General features: G+C 44.9%; 2 protein-coding genes across 3 annotated transcripts in view; both read right to left on the reverse strand.

Moving 5' to 3' along the window:
• Window positions 1-10472, reverse strand: part of actn4 (actinin, alpha 4) — a 49368-nt gene extending 38896 nt beyond the window's left edge. Inside the window, exon 1 of one of the 2 annotated variants that reach the window (XM_056610369.1) lies at window positions 10125-10472. In XM_056610369.1, coding sequence (XP_056466344.1) covers window positions 10125-10253 — 129 coding nt within the window. In that variant the 5' untranslated portion in view covers window positions 10254-10472. The remainder of the gene's footprint in view (window positions 1-10124) is intronic. The other variant, XM_056610368.1, reaches the window with a different exon arrangement.
• A 1677-nt stretch (window positions 10473-12149) lies between these two features.
• The window catches only part of zgc:85932 (uncharacterized protein LOC405875 homolog), a 16668-nt gene continuing 16005 nt past the window's right edge, over window positions 12150-12812 (reverse strand). The window contains exon 20 of the mRNA XM_056611500.1: window positions 12150-12564. Coding sequence (XP_056467475.1) covers window positions 12538-12564 — 27 coding nt within the window. The 3' untranslated portion in view covers window positions 12150-12537. The remainder of the gene's footprint in view (window positions 12565-12812) is intronic.

The following is a 12812-nucleotide window of genomic DNA, read 5'->3' on the forward strand; positions in this document are numbered from 1 at the left end:
AAGCGTTGGTTAACACCCCCCCCCCCCCCCCAGCCCCAAGGATGGGCCAGTGTATCCATCCTGTCTGGCTGTCTGACGTTTGGCCTCATGGCATGCAGTCTCCGAAGGCCCCCCCCCTATCTACTCTGCAGCAGAGATCAATCATCAAACCCGCAGCGGTCCCCAGAATACACTGACACACAAACACACGGCTCTCCAGTCGGTGAGAGGATCAGGGGCCGGAAGGCTCCACCACATGGCCCAAGCAAAACAATATCACTCTGCAGCGCCTGTAGACTCAGAGCAGCTAAATTACATATCGTCTGAGCGCAGCGGTGGTGATCGCTGGATTGCATGGCTACGGTCCTGTTCAAACATGGGACTTGTAGTCCCATGGTCACTCATGCCTGACACACAATGAGGAAACAAAAACCTCACAAGTGACACACATATGACCACACAGACCTAGGAGACGAAGACGAATGCCCCGCCGCCAAAGAGAGCTTGTGCGATGATAGGAAACACGAGGGTGTCGACGACAAACACTTCTGACAGAGAGAGTGCTGCGCAGGAATTCAGAGAGAGTTGGTTTACTTTGAGGGAAGGGAGGGTTGATTAAATGTTTGCGGTCGATTCAGTGGGGCATGGCAGTCGGGGTAAATATTTAATGATACTGTAATGTGTTGTGGAACTTGTATGGGTAGACGCCGGACACCGAGAGATAGGGAACCGCTGGGCCAAGTGGAAAAACATTACCCACAAATTACCTTTACAATGTCTCTCCCATCCTAATATGATTGCTTCCTGTCTGCTGGATTTGGTCAATCGACTGGCAGGCGCTAGAGGCTCATACTCCTTGAAAATGTCTACTTTCGAGTGAGTGAGTGAGTGAGTGAGTGTGGCCTTTAGCCTAGTGCCCTAGTAAGCATGCTGTTAAATAATATAGCAGTGAGCTAGCAGAAGAAATCAGAGACACATGGACACTTGAAAAGCATTGTCAGTCTTTGCTACCTACAAAAAAGCACGGTCTGGATAACACGTAACCACTCGTGAGGCCCTGCTATTAAAACAAGGTCAATAGATAATGTACGTTGGGCTGGGTTGCACTGGCAACTAAGCATGCATCATCTCCTATCAGGTGTTAGCTATATATCATATATAGAAGTTTCAATTTGGACTTGGTACCACGAGCAGCTGCCTCAGTGTAGCATGCCTGGCTAGACGGGCTGCCACAAGTATCTCTGTCCACAACCAGACATGCCAATTGACGTTATTCGTTGCCCACAATTCAAAGCAAAAGTTGGGAGAATCGGGTTGAGGTTCTGGTCACACACATCACCTGCCACCATCCATGACAACAGTGTATAATCTAACCATCTGAGCTCGGATAGAATGGGTGTAATCGCTACACTGGCAGTGAGTGTGTGTTTCCACGTGGGTTAGGGTGGTCCACCAGATGTCGTTCAGATCAAAAACATATAAAATAAAAATAAAAGGCTTTTCCCATGATGTAAGCTCACCATGAGTCTGCCAGTACCAAGCTATGCGATGATTTATCGCTCAATCTCACCTCATCACTCAGACAGGTGCTAACACCCCCGCCCACCACATCCACCTATGCACCATGTGTGAAAACTTCGCTGGTGCCCCGAGTTCAACTGCAGACAAGACAGCGCTTGTAGCAAGACGTGCAGCAAACCGTTTCTAAGAACACCGCTCGCCACAAGATTTCCATCGCTGCGGTTTGGCCGTCTACTCTTGTAACACATTCTTACTGTTTCTGTTTTCTCGCCGTGTGACTGTCGGTGAGAATAGAGTTAACAAGAGGTTTCTCCGAAGAGATCGCCTGTAGCAACAACCCACACACACAGTGAATAAAGTGCAGGTTGTGTGCATGCGTCGCCTTTCCCTGCCTTGTAGTGTTCAGAACTTCATGCAAAAAGGGCTCACGTGCCTTTAGGTGAAGAACGCGCCATTTTAAAATGGGTCTTGATCCAGAATAATTTCCTTCAAAAGTGGTTTGATTTTACTAGCCGTCTCTCACACGCTCACAGAGGGCTATTATAACCTGCAACAAGCCGTATTTGTTTAACTCTGCAGTGTTTAGAAGCAAGAGAGTGCCACAGCTATGCGACTGTTGGAAAAAAATCGAAAAGGAACCAAGCTCATTTTCAAGTGCAAGTCGACCCCCCCCCCCCCCCCCCCCCCCCCCCCCCCCCCCGCCACACTACACCACACACAGCCCACCACCCTCAATACCCATTTACACAGCCATCTACACACACATCGCCACACCTAAACACACATGCCTTTGTTGTCAAGCCTTGCCTGGAAGCCAGCAGACTCTCTCTCCTGCTCTCATAAAACACATGTGGTTTGAGCTCGCTCTACAGGTTGGGATCTCTCTTAGGGGGAACAATAAATCAATTAAAAGCTATTCGACAAAACAAAAACTGTTTCAAAGAAGATTGGGGGCTTGTCTACTCTTGAATGATTCGGGTCTAGTAGGTATTATTAGGGATGGGCATAATTAATCGATGCTCGATAATCGATCGTTAAGAAATGCGTCGATCAATTTATATTGTTATCGATCAAAAGGACGTTGTGTTGCATACTGTGAGTCTTGAAGCATTTAATTGAATATCACTGTCTATGTGGGAGAAATACCACCCTGCCGACTGGTGGAAAGTGAATGGAAGAAGGTTCCTGTCAAAGTTAGCGCGACAATACCTCTGCATCCCCGCAACTTCGGTCCCGTCAGAGCGGGTTGTTTTCTGCTGCTGGACTGACAGTTACAAGGCTGCGTTCACGTCTGACCCGCGAGCATGTTAACATGCTTATATTCCTAAATAAAAATATGTAGGCTGGAGTTATGCTAGGGACAGTAGGGACAGTCACCACCGTATGTGAGTCGCTCTTTTTTTTCTTAATGTGTTGTCTGTCGCTCCGCTTTTCTTTCGGCTTGGTGCCTCTTGGAGTCGTTACATTTTGCCAAAACTGTGATATTTTAGCAACAAGTTCAGCCTTATATATAATATGTTCAATAAGGTATTGCTTTTAGATAGACTAGTTCATGCAATTGTTTGTAAATGGGTGGCTCATCTTTTTGTTGCGAGCCTTTTCCGCGCGCCGGCTGCAGCCTATAGGCATTATGTGTCGGCCTTTTTCCCCCCGTTTTTTCAAAACAGTTATACCGTTTTATGCCCACTTTTAGCCTACTGCCTTTGTTTGATTATTGTTGTCCGATAAGTTGGCTACTTATTATAATTGGAATAGGCTACAGATTTAGTCTTGTTGAATCGTTTCCAAACCTTTAAGAGCGCCTGTAGGCGCATTGTTCGGACTTTACGAGCGCCGCATAGGCCTATAACCTATAATGCCTGTATTTATTATTTTAAAACTGTTAAACAGTTGTAGGTCTTCAAGTTAACTGTATTGTATTAATGTTGGCCCATACATTATTGTTGGAATAAAGATTTCATTGATAAAAACATGCTGCATTTTCTACCAACGGGAATTTCAATATAGCCTAGAAAAAAGTTAATGATTAATCGATAATTGATCGATAACTCTAGCGATGCTCGATCAAGGAAATTTCTTCAAATGCCCATCCCTAGGTATTATGCAGAGATATCTTGCAACACACACACCTGGTAGAATCAGGTTGTAGCCATGAGGCCATGAGGTTGTTTGGTGGCCATCTCAAAATACCAGACGACGCACAAGCCATACTTAAAATCACAGAGCTGTAGTGCGTTTTTGTGCTACGTAAGCCATCAGTAGGTCTACAAAAACACAATTAAATGAATTGCTTTATTCGATTATAATCGTCTCCCGACTTAAAGGAAGCTTACATGCGCGGGAGAACCGCTCTGCATGGATACTGGCAGCTGCCCAAAGGGAAGGCCTTATCCGCCATTGTAGCTGACGAGAGTTCCTGGGAAGGAAATGCCATGCTCTAATCCTGACAACCATGCCCGGCACAAGACCAGGCCCATTAAGAACGATGTGCAACACACCCAGAGTCAGGCCTGGGAGACGCAGGGATTCACTGCTTTGGTAATCTCAGATCCATCAGTCCTACGTTCTAGCAGAACCTCTGGGGGCCCGGCACAGAGCCTAGGGCGGGGGCGCGGGGGGCGGGGGGGGGGGGGACACACCATTTCCCGTTTCCTTATAGAGATATTCTAGCAAAGAAAAAACGAATTTGAGCAGGTTGAAGAAGCTTTCAGAGTGTATTTATACAGTGGCCACTCTACACACTGGTTTGATTTGAAACCTTAAGCCACTTTATGACGGCTTTGCTACGGCTTGCCAAGTCAGTGTTTGGCAATAACACACTTCCAGATCACCGCCTCTAGGAATATGATGGTCGAAGCAAATATAACAGCAAGAAATTGAAACACCCCGTTCACCATATTTGCGTGTGTGTCTGCAGATGTTGTGGGACTACACCTTCGGGACATCGGTTGACAGCTTGAGCCAAGTTGTACCCAACGCTGTCCATAACCCTGCCATGTTGATACGACAGTGCCAAAGCCTCGGTGTCAGCCCTTTAGCTTCATAAACGCCTGCCAGATAACAGGGATTAGGCCTGTAAACCACAAAGTGCCATCACCAACATCGGTCGCGATAGTTAGTCACCTGATACGGTCAATGAACGGAAAACCTTTTCTAGGGTAGGGTGATATATTATGAGAGCCGTTTGAAGTATTGAGGAAGCTGGACGGTACCGTTATACAACATCCGTGAAGCCACACTAAAGAATTACACAGGTACAATATAAAGTTAGTACTTGACATCGGACACATATTTTAAACATGTGATCACATCCAGGGAAAATGTGCCTATTTGGGAGATGTGCATAAGGAATATAAGTCCTTACTATGACTCATAACGACTAAACATGGGGCTTACATCCGCTGATTTGAGGGGTAAAAAATAATCATATGTGCTTAAAAATATGTTTGTAACAGCTATTCTTTTTACCGCCTTATCCTTCCAACGCGGAAAATATTACAGTGCAGTTAAACACTGACCGCCCCCCCCCCCCCCCACCCCCAAGTACACCCCCCCCCCCCCCCTCTTTAGCAAGAGACCCCTCCTCCTTCTGGCCGAGCAGACTACAATGGCCTACCAATGGAATGTTTCCCCACTCGCTCACTCACTGGGGCTTGTGGGAGAGAGACAGAGGGAGAAAAGGGCAAGGGGAGGGAGAGAGAGAGAGCGAGCGAGAGAGCTCGGATTCCATTGTCCTACAGCGAGCCGCGTTGGCCAGCTGACCGCCCTGGGCTGAGCGAGCGCCCGGTTGGTAGTTTGGTTCTGGATCGGGGCTAAATGGGATGCCACAGCTGGCCCGGGATCAGCTGGGAATGGGGGGGGGGGGGGGGGGGGATTACAGCGTGTGTAGCGCCATGGTCTCGGGGTGACCCCGGCTGCTTATTGGAAGCCGTCCAGGATATTGTCAGGGATATAGAGGGCGTGGCAACATGTCAATGGTACCTCATAAAGTAATTTCACTGGGATTGCACCAACCGTAAGACATTGTACGACTACATATTGTAGTCCAAGTAGGCAAAGGTGACATTAAGAGGTTAAAATATTGCTGTTGCCAGCTACTGGAAACTAAAAGACCACACATTCTGGTGCACTAAATATCAGTTTATATGAATCAATATTGGCTTTTTAATTCACAAGTTCGTCATCTTCAAAATCAATCATCCGTCAAATGTCCTCATAGCAAGGTAATAAGTTGCAGAGTCCTCATTGGTTGTTTGCTTGATGATGTAATCCAGGGAACTGGACTCTTTCGAAGGCTTGCCAGTCAAACAAAAGAATGTGTATAATCCAGGCAAATATCCGCTACACATAGTGGTCAATTGCAAAGGATCGCAGGCAATAGAGGATCGCAAGGTCGGGGAGATTAGAGGCTTTAATCTGCATTCAGAGGTTAGCATTGTGGCGCACAGATAGCAGCATGATAAGAACAAGGTTAGCCTATTGTTTCAGCTTGTTTACAGGAAAAACAGCAAAGGGCCGAACAAACGACAGGATCTGCAGGACAAACATTCTTGCCATTCACACAGTTCCATTTCTTTGATAGTGGCAAAAGGTGAGGCCAACGTGCAAACGCCGTAAAAAAAACAAGACAGAGGTCTACAGAATGACGCTTTGAGAGAGTAAATTCCTGAAATAAAACACCGCACCCCAATCAGGTCTTTCCTGCTACACGGCATCAGCCAATCACCCCACAAACAAAAGGAAAAATAAAACCAGCCAATCAAAGCGGCTGCCACTCCTGCCTCTCTCCTCAACACATTCTATTGTTAGGTGAGATCGGAGAGTCTCGTGCTAGGAGGCGTCAGCTCCCCCAACAAATGGCTTGCTTCTTCTACTGTTCCTCATTAGAAAGGGTAGAATAGCTGGAGGGCCCATATCTGTAGTAGTCGTAGCAGTAGGTCAATGGTGATGGCACACAGAGCATTATTCAAAGCACTCCTTCAGCAAAATGTCTCCTCTCACTTGCCAAGTGACTGCTTTGGCCGGCCTGCCAGTCACACCAGAAGCATGCGACAGTGGGCGGGACCTAACAAACCGATATTGTTCCCAAGCTGCCCACCTTGGCCGCAATGGAAATATGTGTGTGTGTGTTAGAGGTGGAAAGTATTGACTAACTCGATCATCATGTCTGTGATATTTCCAACCCAATGCTCTCTGTGATACTTTGGAATTGAGCATGTTAACACTTTAAGGGCCGGTATAAAAACGTAAAAGTGATGGTCCAATTTCACCAGGAAAGATAATGTCAAGACACAGGAAAACCTAAGCCTTTATCACAATATTACACTCGCCAAACCGCCCAAACTAGTTTCATATTACAACTTTACAATACGAGTACAGGCCGGGCCTGCTGATTCAAGTTCATACACAACATCGTAAAGGAGAAAATGCATACAAAACGCAGACTAAAATTTCAACGTGGTTTCTTAATAGTAGGCCCACTCCCTTGCTTACAGTAAACGCCAGGTCTCCCACGGAGGTGGCAACCTTTGTTAAAATGTACAAGGAACGGTTGCATCATATCCTGTGTGGCAGGATTTTTTTTTTTGTTTTTTAAGTCTTAAATATTTTATTAAATATTAAGACATGAAAGTGCATACATCAACACTTTCTATAAAACGGCAAATATATCACACACAAGTTGTGTGTCCAGTTGCTTCTTGTGGAGTTTGTATATTAGAGCAGGAAGTCAAACTTAGATCTGTTCTGAGACCAGTGGGCCTAAATCACACCCCTTCCAAAACAGGCTAGGGTTTGGGGGAAGGAGACTGAAACAGCATTCCCCATTTCGTTCCCCCCACCAAGATGTAACCAAGTTGTCCCCTGAAGGATAATTTCCCAATGCGACCGTTATTGACAAAAGATGATGAAATTGTGAATTATGATGAGTCAAACCACTCATCTAAACCACAAATGACACTGACGCATTGCTAGTGAATGAAATGCTGGTCAGGCCAATCGCTGTTCATTGCTTCACGAGACAAAAAAATAAATAAATAAGTAAACCCAAGAAGAGACACAAACGTGACGCAAGCCCATAGATGCCCAGGGACTTTGGTTCCACAGGTGGATTTGGTGTTCGTGCCAAGGCCTTGGTTATTTCATTGGCATGTCTCACCTCAGTCATTGCATCCATTCTGGGTGAACCGCCCCACACACAGAATGCAGCCCGTCTAGATTTGCATTTTAAGCCCCGTCTTTCCTCACCACAGAGCATCTCGATTGCTTCCTACATAGATAGCAAAGGAAACGCATTTTCATAACGATTAAAACTGACAGCTTCTGATTGGCCAGGGACTGAATGTGTTCCAAGAACTACAATACCCACCATGTCTATACAGGATGTTAGACCACAACCCAGTACTGGTCTGAAGATCCAATCATAACATAAGCCATATGCAAATCTTAGTGACCATCTTGCTTCTAAGCACTTAATGGTAGGGGGAACTGAATTGGCCGCTAGGCGATTAGGGCCCATGTGGCTTACTGTTTAAATGTCTGATATTCCCAGCTTTTGCATCAACAAGACATCTTCAATCAACTACTGCTTGACGCACTCTTTGTTAGGTGAACTGCCTCACTTCCTGTACCACTTAACCATTTCCTGCAATAGATTCAGTACCTCCAAATATGCAGTACTTCTCTTTGTCTCAGAGAAAAGTGGATCAGTAGATACAATTCAATGCCAATATTGTCCCATAAAAGCTCCAGAAGAACTGTCAAAGTGTTGAGGATTTGCATGCAGCCTCTTGGGAGTTTGCAAGGGAAGAGTGGTGGAGTCACTGCACACTTCAACGTGTTTGGGCATGTGGGCAATACCTCCCTCATGAGAAACTACATAATTACAGGTTTGTCAGGCAAGCCGAGCTCAGCCTGGCAGAAGAAGAGTGACAAGGTGAGGTTATTGTCCATCTTATACCAACTGGCACCTAAATGGTCAACTGGATGTTGTAGACTAGAACTACACAGTGTATGTTGGGTTACCGACAGTTTTTCCAATATTGTTGCGCAACATTGCAAATGAATGACAGAGTGCCCTCGTAAAAAATCAATACAATAAAAAGAAAAAACACCTTGAGAAGCAACTCTGCTCAAATACGTGACTAAAGCATAGCATACATAGCATACATACAAGCATACATTGTGGACTTTTTCCATATAAACAACGAAGACAAAACTAAACCTATTCCCACACTCATTAAATCCGGTGTGTGTGTGTGTGTGTGTGTGTGTGTGTGTGTGTGTGTGTGTGTGTGTGTGTGTGTGTGTGTGTGTGTGTGTGTGTGTGTGTGTGTGTGTGTGTGTGTGTGTGTGTGTGTGTGTCCTATTTTTACGCAATAACTGGCACAGCAAGGGTGAATACACCACAGGAATGTGCCCTTGGTTCCCCCACCTCCCGGGCCAACATAACTCAAACTTGGCTGAAACAAAACCTTTTCGCAAATCTCGGGTATGTTATACCCGTGAATGTTCCCTGGTATTCTCATCTATACGTTGATTGTGAGCGATGCACCAATACGAAAGAAGATTATCTTGACACTATTCCTGTGTAAATATTTGCCCACGTTACATGTTCCCATGGAATGGAAGGGAAATTAGCCGACGCATAAACTTTGGTCTAGGTGGCCTCTGGACAAACATTGTGCAAACATCGTAGCCTCAATGACTGTGTTGAAATGACAGCCGATGAGACGGTTTACCGGGTTGACTTGATAACGATTCATTGACGATTCATTGTCGTACCTTTACAGAAAAGGCATAAACGATCATAGGCTGTCATTCCGGGAGAAACAATGCTAGTCATCTGGCTAGTCGGTGAATCACGTCCAACGGAGACCCGGCCCAGTTAGCATCACACACACCGCAGTTCTTCCACTCGACTGACTCACCAGTCACTGCATCTCTATTTTTTCAGCGGCTCACATAGTGATTTAATTTGTAATCATGCCGTGGTTGTAAAGTGGGTCAGCAGCGCCGTGTGCGGGGCTTGGTAGCCCATGATGGGGGTGACTGTGTGAGAAGGCCGTGGCGATGTGCAACAGAGAAAGGGGACTTGGCAGTGGAAACTAAACGCTTCTCACTCTTATCGGCCTGCTAGAAGCGCAGTGGCACGATTACATCCCACACACTCAAAAACTCAAGTCCGTTTACTATTTTTAAAGCCAGAACACGATATGATCGCCAAGACGCATTAGGTTAATCATATGCCCCCCTTGTAATCGCTTGCAAAATGTGTTAAGAGGGAGTCCGTCCAACATTAAAACAGCAGCTACACAGCAGATTAGCAGCAGACCGCTGGAGGCTGGCTTCATTCAAAGCGGGGAGTGGAGTTACAACTAAAGCAGAGCATCAAACCCCAGGAAAAAGACCCACAGGAACCGTGTCCAACGGAGTGCGGACACCAATAAAGTAGTTATAGTTTAGAAATATAGTTCCTGTGATTTGCCGGACAGTAGCCAAGCAGGGCCCACGTTGAATTCCGCGACCTCTCCATCCCTTTCCCTGCCATTTTTTCACTCCCGTTCCTCCGTCAGCCTCACCCTTCTCGGTACCCCCGGTTCGGTGCCCCCCGACTCGGTTCCTACCTTTCTCTGCTGCTTCTCCCAGGCGGGGTCCAGCAGCAGGTCCCGATCCCAGTCATTCTCTTGCTCCATGTAGATTGGTGTTCCTTCGGCCGTGTATTGTTGGTTATTGGCAGCGTGGTAATCTACCATATCAGCTTGGTAGACCTATGTAAGAACGTGAGCTATGCTATTTATTTTTCGATTTATATTATCCAAAATTAAAAGGAAATGTGTGTCCCGGTTGGGCGGTAAGAGCGGCGGGAGTTCTCCTGCTTCGGACGGGAATATCCGGTTGAAGCAGTGTGGAAATCCCTGCTGCTTTAGGAAGAATGCTTTCTCCACCCGCGGAGGGAATGGTGTGGTAGGGAGGAACCAGCCGCTCCTACCACTGGCTACGTAGCCTCCACACGTCTTATGAATATTCATGAGCCCCGTCTGAATGTGGGCCAGCGTGACTGAACGTCAGCCCAGCGGACGCGCGCTGTCTGCCCCCGAATGGAAGCGTGCAAAAGTACAGCTTGACAGAATAATGTTTTTTTAACTTTATGATTGGCAATACTGCTGCATATTTTATAAGGGTTTTTCCAACGTGACATCAACTAGGGTATCAACTATTCTGTGATAGCTGATATAATAGTCTGGGCTCCATACAAAGATATCGTGAATATTTTGACACTGTTCACATGGTGTGATCATAATAACGGAGCATGTTTTAAAAATAATATTTTTACTTAATAAATCAAACTATTGACAGTGGAACAAGCCCCGCCCATTTGATGAACAACCAATGGCGGTGGTGCATTCCTCGCGCCCCCGCCTCACCCCCCACCACCACATAAACACAGACAGACACGCAAATAACGATACAATGTCTCAAGGAATTATTCTTGTAAAATTTCACATTCGTATATTTAACCTTCTTTACATTAATCCTGTACCATCATTGGGCCCATAAACCCACGGATAGTAAAACAACTTATATTAACCATTAAAAAATGTCATAGGACCCCGGCCGCGGTTTGTCCATCACCCGCTGACTCATGCCTAAGAGAGAGCCACCTAGAGAAGTAGGTCATTCATACACTGCTCTGTCCCCGTTTGCAAACGCCACAAAGCCCAGCATATTATTTATAGAGGGTGACAGGCCCACAACGCTAACTTTGAAATTCTGACGTATTATCACATGTCAGGAGGGTCACTAGATCCGCAAAGCTCTGTCATTTGAAGCAAAGACCCCCTGGCCAGCAGATCACAGTGTTTCATAATTATAGTATAGGCCTATGTATATGTTATTTAGTAAAAAAAAAAAAGACATAATCACTGGTTGTATTTATGAGGCTTTACATTGGATATGGCCAACTTTAATAGTGGTTTATTGTAGAAAAGAGCAACATTTATATTGGAAGTTCAAGCTGATTGAGTTGAAAGTGAGAACTAGGTGGTTGTTGAAGTGTGTGTATATTGGCCTCCACGTGTTAAGGCTGTGAGTTTTTTAGGCTTAAAGATAAGCAACTCTTAAGCTAGAAGGGTAACACTTTATAATAAAGTGCCATAATAAATAGCAAACCTAACCCTTTTTTCTTTTCAAGCTAATCGTTTTTTCTTCACCGACCACAGAGTGTCGCTGCTGGTTAGGGCTAGGGCTAGGGTCGTGTGTTAGGGTTAGGGTCAGGTGTTAGGGTTAGGGTCATGTGTTAGGGTTGGGTTAGGGTTATGCAAACTACTATTTAATTAATGATGAAAAAACTATTAATTTGTGCCAAAAATATATTTTAGAAACAATTAACAAATATTAACAAAGGGTTAGGTAATGACTAGTTTGCTATTTATTATAGCACCTTATATAAAGTGTTACCACTAGAAGTTGTTCAAGTAAAATTGTAGTGCAACTGGGAATCATTTGAACTTCCAACACACACACACACACACACACACACACACACACACACACACACACACACACACACACACACACACACACACACACACACACACACACACACACACACACACACACACACACACACATATATATTTACATATACCGTCATGTGTTTTATTTAGGGTTTTATCATAATCTAGGCCACACAAGTGACCAAAAGCGCAGAAATGTTTGATAAAATAATAACAGAACCTTTTGAATTGAACAATATAAGGTAAATATATATACACATAATATCCGACAGATTGAAATTAACATGGAATAAACCCTGTAGACAAAAAACTTTTAGTCATTAACGTGGATCACAAAGACGATGAAATCAATGCAATAGTGCAATATTCTAAACATGAAATAGGTTGAATGACACTGTTCAGTTTTCTAATGTAAAATGAAACGTTAAATGGCTTATATCTGAGCTAAAACTCAATAGCTTTTCAAAACTATTCCTAAAAACAACTGAAAGTCCAGAGGTCGTTGAGGTTAGCGGAGCCCTCAGTTGAACATGGTCAGATGGAGCCACTAAAGAAAAGCAGAAACACACAAGTACAAATTAAATGTACATTATTTCAACAATACATTTTGTATGGTGTCGGTAGAAATAACTAACTGTTCTGTCAGGGTTTTCAAGTGATGCACATCTGGCTTGTACCCAGAGTTGTACAACACAGAGTGCAAAACACTTCCCCAACTTACTTCCCAGCCTGTACCTTGAACCCAACCAGAGTGCTTTTACTGGTAGTTAGATGTGAAATGATTGGTAATCCGCT

This window comes from Gadus chalcogrammus, chromosome 16, assembly GCF_026213295.1.
Source record: "Gadus chalcogrammus isolate NIFS_2021 chromosome 16, NIFS_Gcha_1.0, whole genome shotgun sequence".
Taxonomy (NCBI): Eukaryota; Metazoa; Chordata; class Actinopteri; order Gadiformes; family Gadidae; genus Gadus; species Gadus chalcogrammus.